The sequence below is a fragment of the Phalacrocorax carbo genome, chromosome 10 (genome assembly GCF_963921805.1).
Source record: "Phalacrocorax carbo chromosome 10, bPhaCar2.1, whole genome shotgun sequence".
In the NCBI taxonomy this organism is placed as follows: Eukaryota; Metazoa; Chordata; class Aves; order Suliformes; family Phalacrocoracidae; genus Phalacrocorax; species Phalacrocorax carbo.
This window is the reverse complement of record NC_087522.1, coordinates 25,278,983-25,297,310: the sequence shown is the minus strand read 5'-3', so window position 1 is coordinate 25,297,310 and position 18,328 is coordinate 25,278,983. Positions and strand designations below refer to the sequence as shown.

Below are 18,328 nucleotides of genomic sequence, written 5' to 3'. Positions count from 1 at the left end.
CCACCCGCGGCGCCCCGGACCGGCAGGGAATGGAACCGGGCCCGGCGTAAAAAAGGGGCAGCGCCCGCCGCCGCCGCCGCTCCCGCTGGGAGCCCCCTCGCTGTGGCGAATCTGCCGCGGCGGAGGTGTCGGTAACGGGGCCGGCAGGCAGCGCGGCGGCCGCGGGGGGCTCCGCGGGGAGGCGGCCTGGAGGCGGCCGTAGGGCGGTGAGGGCCGGGTGGGCGCCGGGCGGGGGTCCGGAGGGGTGGTTCGGCTACCCCTCGGCCCACCGGGTCCGAGTACGGTCTCCGCCATCCCCGGTGTAGGACGCGGCCGGGCCGGCGGTGACTAGGGAGGGTCCCCGAGGGCGGGAAGCGGGGTGCTGTGGGGCCCAGCCCCATCCCTGACAGCACCGGGCCGGGCTGTCGGGGCCCCGCCAACCCCGCTCCGACCCCCGCACTTTTAAAAGCAGGTACAAAAAAGTAAAAGGATTTGTATAACCTCAACGGTAACGGAGTCTGACTGGTAAAAACCCACCCCGCGTCCCCTTTCTGTTTGGTTTATGCATGTGGAGGCTCTGGGGAGAGCGAGGGGCCCCAGAGGAACTCCCCAGCCGTTAGCCATGGCTGTACCTATTGCAGTTCTTGACTGTGACCTCTTGCTCTACGGCCGCGGACACAGGACTTTGGATCGCTTCAAGCTGGAGGATGTCACGGATGAGTATCTAGTATCCACGTACGGCTTTCCCCGAGAGTTCATTTACTACTTGGTGGATCTCCTGGGAGCCAGTCTCTCCCGCCCTACGCAGCGGTCCAGGGCCATCAGTCCCGAGACACAGATACTCGCCGCCCTGGGTTTCTATACCTCTGGCTCCTTCCAGACCCGTATGGGGGATGCTATGGGCATCAGTCAAGCCTCCATGAGCCGCTGCGTCACCAATGTAACTGAGGCATTGGTAGAAAGGGCCTCACAGTTTATTCACTTTCCTGAGGATGAGCTTACTGTTCAGAGCCTGAAGGATGACTTTTATGGGTTGGCAGGCATGCCAGGAGTGCTGGGGGTGGTCGACTGCACCCACGTGGCAATCAAAGCGCCAAATGCTGAGGACCTGTCCTACGTGAACCGAAAGGGTCTCCATTCCCTGAACTGCCTGATGGTGTGTAATGCCAGAGGAGTCCTCCTGAGTGCAGAAACGCACTGGCCAGGCAGCCTGCCCGACTGCACGGTGTTACAGCAGGCAGCCCTGACGAGCCAATTTGAAGCTGAGCTACATAGAGATGGCTGGCTACTTGGTAAGGCAATTTTTCATTGTTGTTTTCTGCAGAAAGTCTATTTTATGTTGGCTCCTCTTTGAGTTTAGAGCCTCTGGGCACAAATGATACATTTACTGCCGATTGTTCTCCTGAAAATTCCTTGAGATTTGGAATTCAATTGGAAAATCTCTTAGAAATCTAGAACAGTAACTGTGTCTTACACAGCCAGATTATTGCATGTATGGGTTTACATTCATTCTGTTAAGACCTTGTTTTCAGTATACTACACCTTTCTAAGCTCAACTATGCAATTTTGAATTCTATGGAGGGTCCTAGTCCAGCTGTCTTTCACTGTATTATGTAGAAAATTAATTCCCTTGAAACTCTTCTGCATTCATCCGGTATTTCTCTGTGTGAAACAGTATGTCTTTATTTTGTTGTTTGTCACATTTGTAAACCCGAGTTACGTGTTTTCTCATGCCTTCTGTTTTAGCAACAGAAATAAGTTATTCTGTATCTGCAGTACCAGAAAACTGAGTGTGAAGAGCTGCAATCTGTGGTTAACTGTAGGTATGTAACCTGTCCTCCTCCTTTTCACTGCTAACAGGTGACAGCTCCTTCTCTCTCCGAACGTGGTTGATGACCCCTCTGCATATCCCTGAGACACCTGCAGAGTATCGTTACAACATGGCGCATTCTGCCACTCACAATGTCATCGAGCGGACATTCAGAACCATTCGGTCGCGTTTCCGCTGCCTGGATGGGTCCAAAGGCACCCTGCAGTATTCTCCGGAGAAATCCAGCCACATCATTCTGGCCTGCTGCGTGCTCCATAACATCTCCCTGGAGCATGGGCTGGACGTGTGGTCTTCCCCGGCCGCGGGACACATGGAACAACTGGAAGAAGAGTATGAGCAGATGGAATCAATGGACTCAGAAGCGTGTCGTATTCGTCAGGAGCTTTTACTTACTCATTTTAGCTAATGTTGTGACAGAGGAAAGATACACAGAGGAAACATGCCCTTTCCTTTCCTTTAAGCTTGAAAGGACTAAGCAGACATGAGATGAGGAGAAATTTTACTCTCTTCACTTCGGGCAGTATTCTGAACTTCTCTCCATCTCTCCAGAGATGCAATTTCATTGCCAAATTTTTACTGTTGTCATGCTTATAGACTCCCCTTTCATCTGATTTAGACAGCAATGACTAATGTGAGATCGGTGGAGAAACTTGGGAAATTGCCTTTAATAATTGTGAGAGAACTGTAAGCCTCACAGTATTTTACAAAGCAACAATTCTATGCCACTTTGTAACCCAAAACATTAAGGATTGATTTTTAAACAGTATTTCATGCAAATTAAAATTCCGTGCGGACTTGTGGCTACCTGAGTTTGTCAGCAGCAAAGCAAACATCTATCTTTTCATCCGTGGGTATAAATTCTTGCTAAATACCGTTTCACAGGTTTTTACGTATTGCAACACCCAGCGATTCCTCTGAAAGTTGACAGCTGTGTTCTGGGAGGAGCCTGGCTTTTCACTGGGTACACACCTAGAAGGTTGAACGTTTCTTCTTTCCCAAACAGACTGGAGAAGATCTTCAGCTACGGTTGATTCTGTCAGTTATTTAACAGATACTGGGAAATGGGCTAGTGAGTGAGTGTAAGTCTCATTCTTGCTAGGGATGTCTGCCACAGCAGAAGGCATCAGTAACTACTCATCTTCTGGCTGGGTCACAAAAATGGAACTGATTGCAAAAGTTCTCTGCTTAGATCAGAGCTGAGGTATGGAAAGGCTGCTCTACCACTGCTGGCAATCTACCTGTTCAGTGGGAAAAGATGACTAATGCGCGCAGTTGTTGCTGGCACAGGACTGGAACGTTTCCTGGCAGCGTTCTCATTCCAAAAGATGCAAGTGTTTCCAAGGATGTCTTTAACAGCAGTGTGAGAAAATTTTGTTTCTTAGATTTTATTGTTTACTGGGCAGTAAATGAAACAAAAGTGGTAGGGAATGCAGAATGCTGCAGAAATGTAGCTACTTCAAGTAGCAGTGCAATCGTCTGGCATGGCAGGTCTCTGTTTCAGAGGAACTGAGCCTGGATTGTGCCCCCTGTTTGAAGAATAAGAAAGTGTGGGACACGTTCCACAAGTGTAGGATGCAGGTGTGGGATTAGATGTAGTTCTGTCAGGTTTGCAATGGCAGCAAGCGTTTCTGATCTGGTAGAAAACCAAGCGTGCTTTAGGATGTATAAGCAACATATTTTCATAAGTCTTGATGAGAACTGTAAGTATAAGCACCAAACTGAGGTATAATTCTATTTTCTTTACACATCTTCCCGTGAAGTGTCATCTAAGAACTCTTGCTCACTGTGGCAAAAACCTGCTCCTTTTCACTGAGGAAGATGCAGACAAGCATTGTTTTCTTAAAAGAAAAAAGCATTTTTAAGATAAGGGTTGCTACCATGTGTGGTGCTTCATGGCTCATAAGTATATCTGATGGACTATGCTAAAAATATGGATCTTTAGACCTAAACGCCAGCAGAGAGTGAATGAGCTGTGTGGATGATGCTGAGGTCAAGTGAGACTTGGACACATGTAGGTACAAACACTGCCGCGTCATCGTGAGCTGGGGTTTCTCAACTTGCGCTATGAATAGCTCTTTTCAGCGCGTGCTGAGACCAGAGCGAACTCGAAAGCGGAGGCTTTTCCCAGAACACATTTGCTGCTGGGTCCTGTCTTCCTTCAGCCACTGTCACCTTTGGTAGAGTTTAATTTCAAAACTGATCTCAGGTTTGGGCAAAACCTGCATCAGGTTGCACCAGACAAGATGAATCCACACAACAAAAACTACTGTTCTTCCCTGAGTCAGATGTCAGTACCCTTCAGTTTACTTGGGAAACAGAACATCCTCATCTAGAGGCGAGCTTGCCTCATCTAATCCTAAGCAACTTCTTTCAAAAAGATTCATCTAGACTTTTTTCCCCTTGGGGTTTAGGCAATATTTAAATCTGACAGCTTGAGATGCTTGGGTTTTTAAATTTATTTTTCTTTTTTTTGCTTTCCTGCTCCTCTGACTCTCACCTCACCTCACCAGCTGCATTCTGGAGCACTTACAAATTTGTCAGAGGTTTGAAAAGTGAAGTCTACCCTGACCACAAAGATAAACCTCAGACACCTGTTGGAGGATGACAGTGACTGGCTGCGCAAGGTATCACAGTTTCCACTTCTGGACTAAATTCCTTGTAAAACCTCATCACTGACCCTTTTCAGTTCTCCTTTAAAATATCCCCTTGAGGAATGTCTAGCTATGCTGCAGGCTGCTTTTGCTCCCTCCAACCCTCAGTATCACAGCAAACCTCACGCCCTGAATTTCACCGCTCTGGGCCTTTTGCCTGTCTATTCCCCCCCTGCCCCGATCTTGCTCACGTACTGGTGCCAATGCCCTGGCTTGCTCAGATTCTTCTGACAACCCAGTCCCTCCTGAGGCTCTCACGTTTCCAGTATGGGTGAGGCAGGAAGATCCAGCAGCTGGTACTGTGCCCTCCTTAGGGCTTCACCTCGCCGGGTGCCCCTTGGCACCCTTGGGTGCCTTCGCTGTCCTTCACGGCGCTGGGGATTGATGTAGAACAGTAAATATTAACACTGTGCTATTTCAGGAAAAGAATCTTTCCGGTTACACCTCAGCTGACGCCCTTATCTCCCTCTAAATGGGTTTCACTCCGATACCATCTATCTTTTCTTGCCTGTTTTTAATTACATTTTTTCCACCTCTCCATCAGTCTTGAGGGGGGGGAAAGACACACGAGAGGCGGAGACTGCACGAAATGGGGAGCAGGGCGCTGCCCCCCCTTCCCACCCCCCCCGGTAACGGCGACCACCGGCGGGCAAGGCCCAGCCCCAGAGGGCTTCGCGGGGCTAGGCCGGGACTTGTCGCTTGTCCCTTGAGCAGGCGCCCGGTGGAGTGCGGCTGCTGGCTCCAGCCTCCACCGGGATGGTGGGGAGGCGACCGGGCCGCTACCGCCACCCGCCCCTCTCCGCGCTCGATTCATCACGCCTGCCCTCCGTCGCGTCGCTATCGCGCCGCGGTGGACGGGCTCTTCGCTCGACTGGCGCGGTCTAGCGGCGTTCTAGCTTCGGCTGCTCGGGCCTTGCTATCGCTCTCGGCGCCGCTCTAGCGGGTTCGGCTCGGCGCTCGGCTGGTTCGCCTGGCCGGAGCTTGGAGCGGCGGCGGCGACGGTCGAGCACCGGGGGTGGCTATTTCTCGGCCTGGCCCCGGCCCCGCTCTGCCCGCCCGGCCCCGGCTCTTCCGCATCAGGTAGGCTTCGGGCCTACGCGTTCGGCCCGGTTCCAGGCCAGGCCAGGCCGCGCCGCTGCTCTCCAAGCGGGCGGGCGGCCGGGTGCGGCCGTCCCCCCGGCGGCGCCCCGGAAGGCGGCGGGTACCGAGGGGAGCGGGGCCGGGGCTCTGTCGCTGCTGCCGCCGCCTTTGTTCGGGAGCTGCGGCCTAGCGGTGTGGCGGCGAGCGGGGAGGTGGCCGGAGGCCCGGCGGGTCCTGCTGCCCTGGGCCGCCCGCGGGCGAGATCCGCCGCCGGCCCCTCCAGCTGCCCAGAGGGGCCGGGGCCGGTAGCGGGCGGCAGGAAGCGGAGACCTCTGAGGGAAGAGGCTGCCGGGCCCCGGGGAGCTGCGCCGGTCGTCCGTCCCCTCCGCAAGGCCGGGTTTATTAAATCCGAGCTTAAGTGGGTGCCTTAAGCTTCCCTCCCCGTCCCCCCTTTCCTCCCGCTGCACCCCCCCCCCCCACACCCACCCCCCCACCTCCCCGGGTAAGGTCAGGCTGCGTTTGGAGAGGCTGTTTTGAAATAATATGTGTTGTTGGTGGTGTTTTTCTGGCCTCAGCCGAATAAAAAGTGAGGTGAGGGTTGCCTTCTCTCTTCCTCCTTCTGTTTCTTATCGTGTGTTGCAGAATGCTCACTGTGTAAGTAGCATTTTGCATAAAACTCATTCGTATGTGCCCCTGGTACAAGGATGCCTGATGACCCCTTTCCTTGTGAGGGAGCGTACCTGCATAATTCACTAGCTCTAGAAACGGGTTTGTTTTCAGCTACGACATTCCTCTGGACAAGTCACAAATTTCTGTAGCATTAATTGAGTTTTTTGAGATTATTTCTGATCGTGTCGGTACCATGCTTTCCACTCTCTGTAGAAAGATACTTTTGCAACACAGTTCCTGCACTAAAGCAGCATTTAATCTTCAAGAGATGTTTTGGGTAGTTATGTGTAGTTTTTCCCAATACATGCTATTACAGTATCGCTCTGTCTGAAGAGTCCAACTCAAGACTAGCTGTTACCTAGGTGCAAGCTAGTCCTCAGGAAGATCAGCTGTATGAATGTAGAGTCCGTGTAAATATGTTTAGGACGAGTGCTTGGTGCTGCTCCGTTTTCTTCTCTGTCTGAAAGGTTCTTAGACCCTTATATAAAAACCCAACGTGTTTTTCTGTATTTGTCCTTGTTTACTGCTCCACCCGGCTTAGTGTCCTCTGCAAATGTCATCTGGCTTCTTCACCTTTGCCACTCCCATCCTCTTTCAAATTGCTAATGGGAATGTTAAAATGGGACCTAAGAATGACCTGATAGACTTACTGCCAAGCCATTACCGGCCTTTTTGATTTTTATTGTTGGGTCTGTTTTCAGAACGTGGTATGGGGTTAAATCCAGGCAGATTTGAATGCCTTGTGGATGACGTGGGCAACAGTACCTGAAATTCTCTGCTACATTTAAAATCCTTGTTTGCATTCTGAAAGGCTGCTGTAATGCTATTTCTAACATTCCTTACTCTCCAGTATAGCTTGCTCACTAGTTCTGTAGTCTGCGATTGGTGTTGCTGTAGCTAAATATTTGTTTTTAAATGGGTCCATTTATGTTCCGATGGTAACAAATGAGTATCCTGTACTCATCTGTGGATTTGTGGCAGTGTGGATGTTAAGAAGTACAGCAGGCCATTAGCATTTATATTTTTCCTGCTACTTGGAACGAAGAATATGTTTGGATCCAAATATCTGGACTTGCCTTTTCAGATTTAGCTGCTGGGGAGTTTACACAGAATGTTTACTTTTTACTGACAGATTCTTTTTAGTTTTCTTTCTTTCGCCCTTTTCTGAGTCATAACTGACCCTCTGGATTCCTGTTTGGTTGTTTCCTACTTTTCCATTTTCTGTGCAGCACTTTTAATTTTTACGCAGCTGTAATCACCAGTTATAAAGAAGACAAGCCTGCCAGTATCTCTGTGCCATAAGCTGGGGATTTGAATACTTATCTCTTTTTCATCATAACTTTAAATGAAACTTCTGGACAGTAACTTTAGTGGTTTTTATGCCGTGAGTTCAAGGCTTTTACAAAGTTATAATAACTTTAGTTATATTTATATACAAGTTCAGCTTACTAGTACTATCAATACAGATAGCATTAAGGTACTTCCCCCCTCCCCCCATTGAGTTTGTATTATTGGAGACCTGATAAAGAGCACAGCGCATGTTAATAGTTACCTTGTGTGCTTTGTGTCAGTAGCCCTGCGCTAACCTAGCAAGGAGGGTGATAGAAACAAAATATTAATGAGGTGAGGACAAAAGAATTGTGGCTTTCAACAGCAAATAACGAGGTGATGCACAGTGGAAGAGGATTGATGTTAGAAATATTTTAACGGGAAGTTGTTAAATGATGTAGTAGTTGCTTAATCAAAGACCCATTGATTGGGTTGCTTAAAACAAGAGGACGCCTACTTGTCTGCCTCTCTGGATTTAACCTTGGCTGTTAAGAACTCTGACTAAGATTGTCTGATAACTGTTTGTTGTGTCCAGCTTTTGTAAACTGTTTGTTGAAGGTGCAGAGATGATAAGGTGCCAGGCCTGAGCGTGGAGAGTCTTTGTCTTAATCTGTGTGATCGCAAGGATCTGCTTTGAACATTCTTTGTGAGGTCTTTCGGGCTGTCCCGGCAGAGTGATTCCTGCTGCCCTCTTCCTGGTATGTAGCACTAATTCTCCACTCTGAGCAGCATAGAATTGCTGAGAGGAGTATCTGAGCCGTGTTCCAGACACCTTCCTCCCTCCCTGTATGTTTCTCCTGCAGTCTCAGTCCAAGGCCGAGAACGGAAAGGGTATCAAGAACTGGCTGTGTTTCTTTGTTCAGAATCTAAATCTTCTTTGTCTCCCACCTCTTCTTTGGTTCTCATACATCTGTGCATGAAGACTTCAGCTTCTGTGTAGATCATTTTCGCTTTTTGGCTTGTTACCTTATTTGATTATTTCCATGCGAGCAGGAAGTTGTATGAACTGCGTTTTTAAAAATATGTTCTTGCTTCCAGTTGCTGTTTCTTTATGACTTGGATAAGGTGCATCCGGCTTAGGTGCATCCTTGAACGCTTTGTCTTCATCTTGTGGATACCTGACGCTGCTTCTGCTACTCTGTAATGTTGGTGCTCCCAAATTTCTCTTGCATGTATGATGTCACTAGGGGGCACTTTCTTGGCTGTGGCTCTTGAGCTTGAGGAACCTTGATGTGACTTTTAATGTAAATACTAGGATTTTGAATTAAAAATGCCTTTACTTTCCTATCTAAATGAGAATAATTCTCTTAAGATGTTAATCTGAATTCTACCTCACTCTATTTGTCTTTCAGTATTGCTCTGGTTCTTTTCTTTCTGTCCCTCATTTCCTGCTGCATACAGCTCTTAAGAAAAGGTGCCGTGGTCTGAGTATGGAGTTGGGAAACCAACTCTTAATTTTCTGGATCTCAGTTCTGCTGTTTTGACTTATCTTCCAGCTTTGTGAAATTCTATTTATGCTCTTCCTATCTTCTGGATTGGAAGTAATCTCTCTCTTCTCAAAAATTCATTAAGTTTATATAGAGATGATAATAATAGTCATGAAAGTGCTTCATATCCTCATTGGTAAATGAAACTGTCAGAGTCCAGACACAGCTAATCACTTTTTATTTTTATTATTTCCCTTCCTACATTTACCATTCATTTTCTGACCTTTAGGAGTTGATATCTGCAAGTTTCTCCTTTACTTCCTCATCATTTTGCTGTAAATAACTAGCAGTTTAATGTACTGCTTTTGACTGAAAAGTTCTCTTAAGAGTATTAGAGCTCATTTAATCCAGACCAAGAAGACAAATTAAGATTCTAATGGTGATCGGCTCCTTGTTGCGGTTATATAGGGTCTTGAAATGGCAATGTACTGTTGACATCTTTATAATGTAACTGATTTTCCTGAGCTGTTTGTAGTTTCAATTCAAAACATAGCATTGAAATTTTTAACCATGAAGCACTAATACAAGTTAATTTTCTTTAGCAGTCCTGTTCTGATACGTGGAAGCGCTTAGAGCTGTGGATACAACTTGGAGCAGTGTAATCTGGTCCATCTACAGAAGCTGTTCTTTGGAATTACTTTCCAAATCTCTCTGGCCTTAATCAAGGGAAAACTTCAGTTTACAGAATAATACTTTGGGGGGAGTATCTTTGAAACTTTGAAGACTAAAACCAGGGCCATATAATGAAAGTGCCTTAATGGTATTAGTTTTGGATTTTGTTGTGTAGTTCCATCAGAAACTTATTTTCTTTCCTTTTAAGGCTTTTTTTAGTGGGGTGGTTTTTTTTTTTGTTTTTCATATTTAGGGGCACTTAGTTTTAGGCTGGCTCTGTGCTCTAATGTCTCATAAACCTTCATGATTCTAGTGTCTTAAGCTGCTTTTTTTTTAAAGCATAGTCAAGAACACAGAAGTAGAAGCAGAGCAAAATAATGGATTCTCATTTTGCTTTTTCATTGTTTTGATTAATCGTGCTTAAGAAAATTGTTTGTTAAACCTTTGTGGACTATTTCTGATTGTGAGTTAGCCTTGTTTAAAGATTCCGGTGCAACACAACTTCATCTCCAATTTAACTTGGTTTCCAGTTTTCTGTTCATATAAATATTGCTGCAAGAAAATTTGATGTAGTCTCTATGCAAGATGTCTTCTGGGTGTTTTTGTTTGTTTTTATCCAAGAAGAGCTAGAACCTCTGAGAACAGTCGTAAAGCTTGTATGGAAGTACCACAAATGGAGTTAAGGGAAGACAAATCATGTGGTTTGAGGAATATTCAAATATGTAGCTGGTGAGGTACATTGTTAGAAATTCATGTGGCCATGTTGTTTAATACTGAACATAATCGCCTTCCTCCAACACTTGTCTTAGGTTTTGATTGTGGAACTATCCTGGATATGAGTCATGTCACCCTTTTTTACTGATTTTGTTGTTATAGCATTGTTCAAATTCCAGTGCTACATAGTTTGATTACTTACCGAACTAGGTTTGTCTGAGTTGTCTTGTTTATTTAGCTGAGTTGATGCAGTCCAAAGAGGGCAAATCAGCGTTTTGGTTTTGCATAAACTTTTTTAGTTTTTTGCTCAGTTTTTCAGGTGGAGACCATTAAAAGGGTTAGCAGGAATGGCATGACACTTGGTATGAATTGAATCCATATTTTTAATAAAACTGCTAGTAGAATTCAGGCTTTCTGTCTGGGTTAGCGTTTCTGGGGCTTCTTCCATGGTGGTGTTCTGTGCAATTTAGGAAGGTGTTGGCATTGTAATCTGTATTGCAGAGGAGGGGAAAAATTTGGAGTGTAAACAAGGAAGGGAACTAGAAAGTCGCTGGAGCTATGTGATTACTCACATATGTAATGTTTCAGGCATCATCTGGTTTGTTCTTGGAGATCTGCTGTCTATGGGTCTCGGAACCAGGTGTTATTGCTTTACCAATGTCCTGGTTTCAGCTGGGATAGAGTTAAACTTCTTCATAGTAGCTAGTATGAGACTGTGTTTTGGATTTTTGCTGGAAACAGCGGTGATAATGCGGGGGTGTTTTGGCTGTTGCTAAGTCGCGCTTACACTGGTCAAGGACTCTCTCAGCTCCCTGTGCTCTGCTGGGGGCACAAGAAGCTGGGAGGGGGCACAGCCGGGACAGCTGACCCCAGCTGACCACGGGATATCCCGTACCATATGATGTTATGCCTAGTATATAAAGCTGGGGAAGAAGGAGGAAGGGGGGACATTTGGAGTGATGGCGTTTCCCTTCCCAAGTCACCGTTACGCGTGATGGAGCCCTGCTCTCCTGGGGATGGCTGAGCACCCGCCTGCCCGTGAGAAGGGGTGAATGAATGCCTTGGTTTGCTTTGCTTCTGTGCGCAGCTTTTGCTTTACCTGTTAAACTGTCTTTGTCTCAACCCATGAGTTGCCTCACGTTTACTCTTCGATTCTCTCCCCCGTCCCACCAGAGGGGAGTGAGCGAGCGGCTGCGTGGGGCTGGGTTGCTGACTGGGGCTAAACCACGACAACCAAGGAAGCTCTTGTAGAAGAAGGAGCGGCTCCGTAGGCTGTAGTCATTGGCAAGACAATCTCTGTCTTCAGTATGTACAATGTGTTCTTCTTTGCCCTTTTGAGCTCCTGAAAGACATAGGGGTCTTGATAAACCAATTTGCCTCAAAATGAAACTGCGTAAAATACAAGGGAAACTGATTTGTTGTAGAAAATACTTTGAGGAAACTGCATGTCTTGTGACTGCAGCCTATGTGAAGATCACTGGCAATGAAGATAAAGTATTTGGGCTGTACCACTGCATACGCTGTTTTCATGCCTGTCTGATCTTCTGGTTGTTATTGGAGAACCCATCCACATATGCAATGGTGGGAATGCTAAATTATTACTAACATTTATTTAATGCAGTAAAAATATTGTTGAACTCTGTAATTTCTTGCAGATATTCAAAGCCTGAGATGCTGCAGTTTAATTTGGAATAAATGAAATGGCATGCTTTATTGTTAGTGCTGAATACTTTGCTTAAGAACAGACATTTTGAAAACAGAAGTTACTGACATACAAGGTAGGTAGGCCCACAGCCGGAGCTGGGATAGTTCAGGGTGCTAATAATCTGATTCTCTCTTTTTTTGAGACAGGTTTGCTTGTGTTTTTGCAGGTCAGTGACATGCCTCATTATTCACAATGGTTTTGGTTTTGTTCTGGTTTTTTTTCCACATGTGTGTTCTTTTAATATGAAGTATACAGCTTGCACTAACCTATGTGGACCATACCCACTTTACAGACAATGCATTCTGGAAGTCTTAAAACCTGTAATAGAGACTTTGAGACAGAAACTACCAGCACGTGCTTTTCCCCTCTCTGATCTTTTCTACGGAAGCTTATACATGCATTCTCTCTGTGGATCCCAGATTGAAAAGCCAGAGGCAGCTTTTGTATTTCACTTAACGTTGCCTCTTTCTTCATCAGTCACTTGAGACCTCTTTGGGTAGCAAAATTGTCTGAAATTATTTGGATATTTGTATCTTTTGGATAGAACTGTTATAAGTAGCATTTACTGATTGCAGCGTTGTTTTCTTTTCTTTTGAAACATGGGTAGAGCTGTTTACGCTGTTTCTGTTTGCACACATCAGGAAAGGCTTTTAGTGTTGGGCTCAGCACGCATCCAAGAAGTTCTTTGGAGGAGTAATGGATTTGTAGTCTAAGAGCTGAATGCCACACGGAGTAACTTTTTTTTCCCCCAATGGAGAATTGAGTAACATGAAGTAATACTCTGATATTGTTCTTTGTATCAAAGCCAGCTGTGCTCCCAGAATGGTGGTAGTGGAACCTCCACAAAATTAATAGCGCCAAAGATGCTGGAGAGGCGGGGCATGTTAAGAGATGGGACCATCATCTCTGTAAAGTGCTGAAGTTTTGAACTGGGATGGTAAAGCATTGTGTAATGCATAAAATATCTTGACATCCTTTTTATGTGGCCATTTGGATGTGCTGCTTTTTATTCCTCTTCTCTCCCTACCCTTTTGTCAGTGTTTTCATGGGGTCCTGTACCCCTATGAAGTATTATGAATTTGCTGCTTTACTTTCCTTTTCTAGAGGTTCAGCATCTGTAGAAGTGACAGTTACAAGTGAGTTTATATTGCTCTGAGGCTGGGAATTCTTAAGGCCTCTTCGAGGACAGCTGGCGCAGAGCAAATATAAGGCTTGGGCTGTGTAATGCTCTTTCCAAAACTGTTCACAGCCCAGCGTGCTGTCCTGAAATGCCCTGAATGGAGAAAACTGTTAAGGAAACAAAGGTGCCAATTATAGAAAAATTTCTGACTCTCTACTTGCAGAATTTCTGTGGTGCCCTGGACCACATCCAGGGCATCAGCTAATCTTCCAGTTGTTGGACTCCACTTTTGGTCATTCTGATTAAAGAAAAAAAACCCAAACCCAACAAAAACCACAAACCCTCTAAAAAACTCCCAACGACAAGAAGAAATCCCTGAGCAGTTCCTTGTTTTGGTGGTCAGCTGTTATGCCATGTGATAACATGGGTATTTGTAATAGAAGCCGTTAAGGGATCAGTCCACCACTTGCCGGGACAGTTTTGATCCAGTGAGCCGCACGTTTTCTTTATGCCAAGGCCTGAGAAGTATTCTCAAACCCACTGTGTTTTATTTCAACTTGGTAGTCAGATGGCTACTGAGTAGCTATGAATAGGTTTGTACTTCCATGGTTTATCTGCTAATGGTGTTTATGCTGTTAACATGCCGTCATTATTCGGCTTCTTCTGTTTGAGCAGAATGTTTGGATTTGGTGGGTATCGTTACTTGATTAGAGAAAGAACTTGCTCCTTTAAAAAAAAAAAACCCAACAACCCCAAAACAACAAAAAAGTCTGAAGTGTTGCCAGAGTGTGTCACCAGCTAGTGGAGAGCAGTTACTTTATTCAGGCTAATTCAGGTAAAGGAGTAAACTTCCCCTCCCGGGGCGTTGATAAAGCTTGGCCCCCGAGGGGACCCAGGTTAACACTGGAGAGCCAGCCCCACTCAAGAAGGATTCATTCAGCATTTTCTGAAGAGATCCCAGCTTTTAAAAACGTGGAGCAGGTTAGCAGGGTAAGGCATTCAAGCCCTGAGTTTGTTTTGTTTTCTTTTCAAATGGGACAAAGAGGTGAGTCAGAAGAAGCTGAAAAAACCAGGGACAGTCCCTGAGGGGAAGACATTGAGTTCAAACATGCTCAGGAGGCTGACATATGAAATGTTAGTTATAGCCAAATTAGTTCAAGAAATTAGTATGCATCTGCAAAGATTTAGATAAACTGTCTTAAGGTAGGTGGTACTTAGTTTTATATGGCAAAGATGACTTGGTCTTTCAAGGAGGTGAATACAAGAGGTTTGCTGACTGCAGGTGTAAGTGTTATCTGTCTCTTTATTTTACAGTACATAAACTTGCCTGTGGCATAAACAAACAGAAAGGTGTTTGTTAAACCTCTTGATTTCCTTGTTGCTATTGTACTTCAGGGAACACTAGCCTGTCTGATAGGACTGAAATGTTCCCAAGTTGTCAGAGCTTGTTCTTTCTCATGAGTAGTTGGGTTATCCTGCTTTTAAATTATCAGGATCTCTTAAGTTATTTAGGTTGTTTGTCCTTTATGGTTATTGAAAGGCTATTCCAAAGCTTAATGTTTGGGTTTTCTTCAAACTTCCAGCTTATTCCAGCTGCAAGTCTGGTCTTCCATTTGTGTCAGGTTTATATGTTTGTTCTTGGGTTGCTGTAGTTCTTACTCCTTGAATGCACCCCTATAGAATATTCAGCTACTGATTTCTTAATTTAGCTAGATGAGACTGGCCTTACAGTTTCCTCCTGTAAAATAGGCTTTTTATTGCCTGTATCATTCTGAGCTGCCCTTCCCATCACGCTGCTCACCATCTGAATCCAGTCATTTCTGAACATGGGTGACTGGTGCTGTTTGCAGAATCCAGATGAGGATTTGTTAGCATTTAGTGAAAAAAGGCTTTTAGTTTAGTGATTACTGTATTATGCTGTGCTTTTGACTATATCTACTCCAGTTATCCTTGGTTTAGCTTTTTGTGTCTGGGCTTTTTTAATCTGCATAGTTGCTTTTAAGAATCCGCTTGCAGCGTGACGTCTTTAGTTTTTGTGTTGCTTTCCAGTAAGGCTTTTATTTTGTAGAATAATTCCTACCTAATGTTTGGCTGACATTGCAGATTCTCGAAAGAAGGCTTATGTTACACTGCGGAGTTCAGCTTCTCTAAAATAGATGATCCCCATGCTGTTCGCATTAAGCATCAGGGAATTTCCAGCTAGCTTGAATTTTTGTGGTGAATTTCTTTTCTAGGAAGATGGATACCTTTACTTGTTCATCCCTTCAGTACCCTTTATTGTACTTTTACAAATGAAAACTGCTCTGCTTTATTAGAACTCATTTTCCTGGCTTATCTCTTCAGACAGCTCCTCCCTGTAAGCAGCAGCTGTCTTATATCATCTTGTTCAGGAGTTTTTCCTCCCACTCTCCCTAAAAAAAAAAAAAACCAAACCAAAAAGAAAGGTTTGCTAATGACTGTTCTGAGTTCTGTCACTTAACAATTCATCTCTTCTTGTGTACGTGAACTTTTTCCTCCTGTATATGTGTGTTTTGCTTTTTTAAGTTGCTGATTCCTTCTCTATTGAGTATTGATGGCTTTGTTCAGAGTGACGTGAACTGAGGAGGATTTGTCTTTAGATTTTTACATTCTAAAGAGATGACAGAGTAGCATGCGCACTCTGCCGGGATCAAAAGGCAATAGCATTGCAGTGATGTTTCTTGGTTTATGTATTCTAAGAAACTTCTTGTTTCTGGATAGCTTTTGGTGGCAAACCCCAATGTGTGAGACCATTCAAAAGCTGTGTAACTTTGTTGCCATTAGAGTCGCTATATTTAGCTCTTTCAAAAAATTAACTTTTTTTCCCCAGAAAACATGTATTAATGCTTTCCTTAGCAGCTCAAAGTGTACAAAAACCATTAATCTTTGCCACTGTGCATTACTTGGGTGAACTGTTCTAAGAGTAATGTAGATGAAAAGATGATGTGCAGACAGGTGAAATGAATCATCTTGATGGAGTTGGCCAAGATGCTGCTGCAGTGTAAGGTTTTGGTCTGATACATGGTTGTTTTCGTACCTTGTAAGCTATTGTGATGGAGTTGGAAGTAATTTGGACTTGAGGTCTATCAATTGCCTGGCCTTTGCAGCAATAATAATTACTATTACTGAAATTTGAATAATTCCCTGGAGACTCCTCTATCATATAGTCAATTTTTAAACACTATTCCTCTAGCCGTCGGTCACCCTTCCCAGATAAGACCTAAATCTTCAAGGTGTAAGACTCTCTTCATAAATCTTTGTTCTTTATTACATAGCACAAGAGGTGGAGGGAAGGGAAGGAGTTTCAAGGCCAATTTTTTCTCTTAGGCGTGGTATGCCTAGTGCTTATGTACAAGAAAAGGGCTGGATGCTTTCAAAAACCTTTCAAAGTAATTTGTTGGCTGCAGAAATATCTAAATTGGGCCTCAATAGTGGAAGAAGGTAGCAAAGGTTGTGGGAGAGGATAGGTTTTTCTCTTAAATCTAGTCTTTTGGGATTTAAAGCTCTTACATCATCTGGTGATCAAGGTAAAAGCTGCCTTCCTTATCATTCTCTTCTCTTCTCTTTCTAGGTTTCCATGAAGATAAGCAATTGAAATGTGGATAGCCTATCTGTAGCTTGGTGGTGGTTGTCATCTGGAGCCTGCCGGTGTCTCCTCCCAGTAGTTGTTGTAACGTTGGCTGCTGAGAGCTATGAAGGTTGTACTGGAGAAGAATGCCGTCCGCATCCTGTGGGGTAGGGAACGGGGTACCCAAGCCTTGGGTGCTCAGCGGCTCCTGCAGGAGTTGGTGGAGGATAAAACCCGATGGATGAAATGGGAGGGCAAGGTAAGGTTGTGGGATAGAGGTGCATAGCTTGATCTTGGAGTGGGGGACGGGCGGCAGGGATTTGAAATAAATTGTCTTGTGATTGTACATTTGATGCATTACACTTGATCTGCTCTCTGGCTCTGTTCAGTTCCTGCAGTGATGTGATACTAGATATGTTCCTGCAGCGGGTTCCCCTTGTTGTCTGTGTGGCTTGCAGTTAAAGTGTGATCATATGACACTTGCAACACTTCCTGCTTTGTTGGCTTTTTCAGAAAGTTGAGTTACCAGACAGTCCACGCTCCACCTTCTTGCTGGCGTTTAGTCCAGACAGGTAATTAACTCCTAGTTCGTTCCCTGTTTCAGCAGTCTCCTTATACTTACAAAAGTGATCGGAGGCTTGTGCCCGTTGTCCAGTCCTGAATAGCCAAGTGAAACTTCTGGTTCCCAACACGCATGGATGAAATGTGCGCACCTTCCTAATCTCACAGCTTCGAGTGTAGTTGGTGTTCAATTTCTGAGGTACCCAAGCAATGTGTAGTTCTAAGGAAAAACAGTCTGTGCGGTCACCATAGGATTTCATAAGAAACATGAGGCAGTAAAGGGTGTTTTATCACAACATGCCGAGTGATGCGGCACGCCCGCTGGGATATCTAGGACGAAAGAACAGAGCAGAATGTCTGTGTTGGAAGCAGAAATGGAGGTGGGGATCTCTCTTAGTGTCACTTGATTTGACAGTGGTTGAGATGGTGTGGAGAACTGGGAACGTTTATCTGCCCCTAACTGTCACTCAGGAGCTCCTTCTGAGCTGCATGTTCATTCTGACTTTCAAGGTCAAGTTTGTGTTCATGTTTGCATGGACTCTGAAATCTGGCTACAGGAAGCTTTGTGACCATTGGTGAAACAGTAGCCTCTTACCCTTTGACCTCTTTGTGGGAGAGCTGCTGGGTTAAGTGTGAACAGACCCTGTTGAGATGAAGCTAACCGTGGTCTGGTTTCACTCTACTCTTCTCACGCTAATGTTTGTCCTACCTTCTGCATTCCCAGGACCCTAATGGCTTCCACACATGTGAACCACAACATCTACATCACTGAGGTGAAAACGGGCAAGTGTGTTCATTCCTTGGTTGGACATCGCCGCACTCCCTGGTGTGTCACCTTCCATCCCACCATCCCAGGCCTCATTGCTTCGGGATGCCTAGATGGGGAGGTTAGAATTTGGGATTTACACGTAAGTCTTTCCTGAAACATACGTGCCTTTGGTACTTGTTGGGTGGTGACTTTTTTTGTCTGAGTTTGTTTCCCAAATCTTGCCTGGTGAGAGAGC

General features: G+C 45.2%; 2 protein-coding genes across 5 annotated transcripts in view; both read left to right on the top strand.

The window, feature by feature from the left end:
• Positions 1-99: 99 nt before the first annotated feature.
• On the top strand, positions 100-2,604 carry HARBI1 (harbinger transposase derived 1). The gene is made up of 2 exons (XM_009512144.2): positions 100-1,271; positions 1,840-2,604. The coding sequence occupies exons 1-2, from the start codon at positions 542-544 to the stop codon at positions 2,214-2,216; spliced, it is 1,107 nt and encodes a 368-aa protein (XP_009510439.2). The 5' UTR covers positions 100-541; the 3' UTR covers positions 2,217-2,604.
• Positions 2,605-5,360: 2,756 nt separating this feature from the next.
• Positions 5,361-18,328, top strand: part of AMBRA1 (autophagy and beclin 1 regulator 1) — a 151,821-nt gene continuing 138,853 nt past the window's right edge. For 2 of the 4 annotated variants that reach the window (XM_064462609.1, XM_064462607.1), the window contains exons 1-4: positions 5,362-5,541; positions 16,767-17,022; positions 17,277-17,335; positions 18,049-18,232. In XM_064462609.1, the coding sequence (XP_064318679.1) occupies positions 16,888-17,022; positions 17,277-17,335; positions 18,049-18,232 (378 nt within the window). In that variant the 5' untranslated portion in view covers positions 5,362-5,541; positions 16,767-16,887. Of the gene's footprint in view, positions 5,542-12,022; positions 12,131-16,766; positions 17,023-17,276; positions 17,336-18,048; positions 18,233-18,328 lie in introns of those variants that run through there. The other 2 variants (XM_064462605.1, XM_064462606.1) reach the window with 2 other exon arrangements.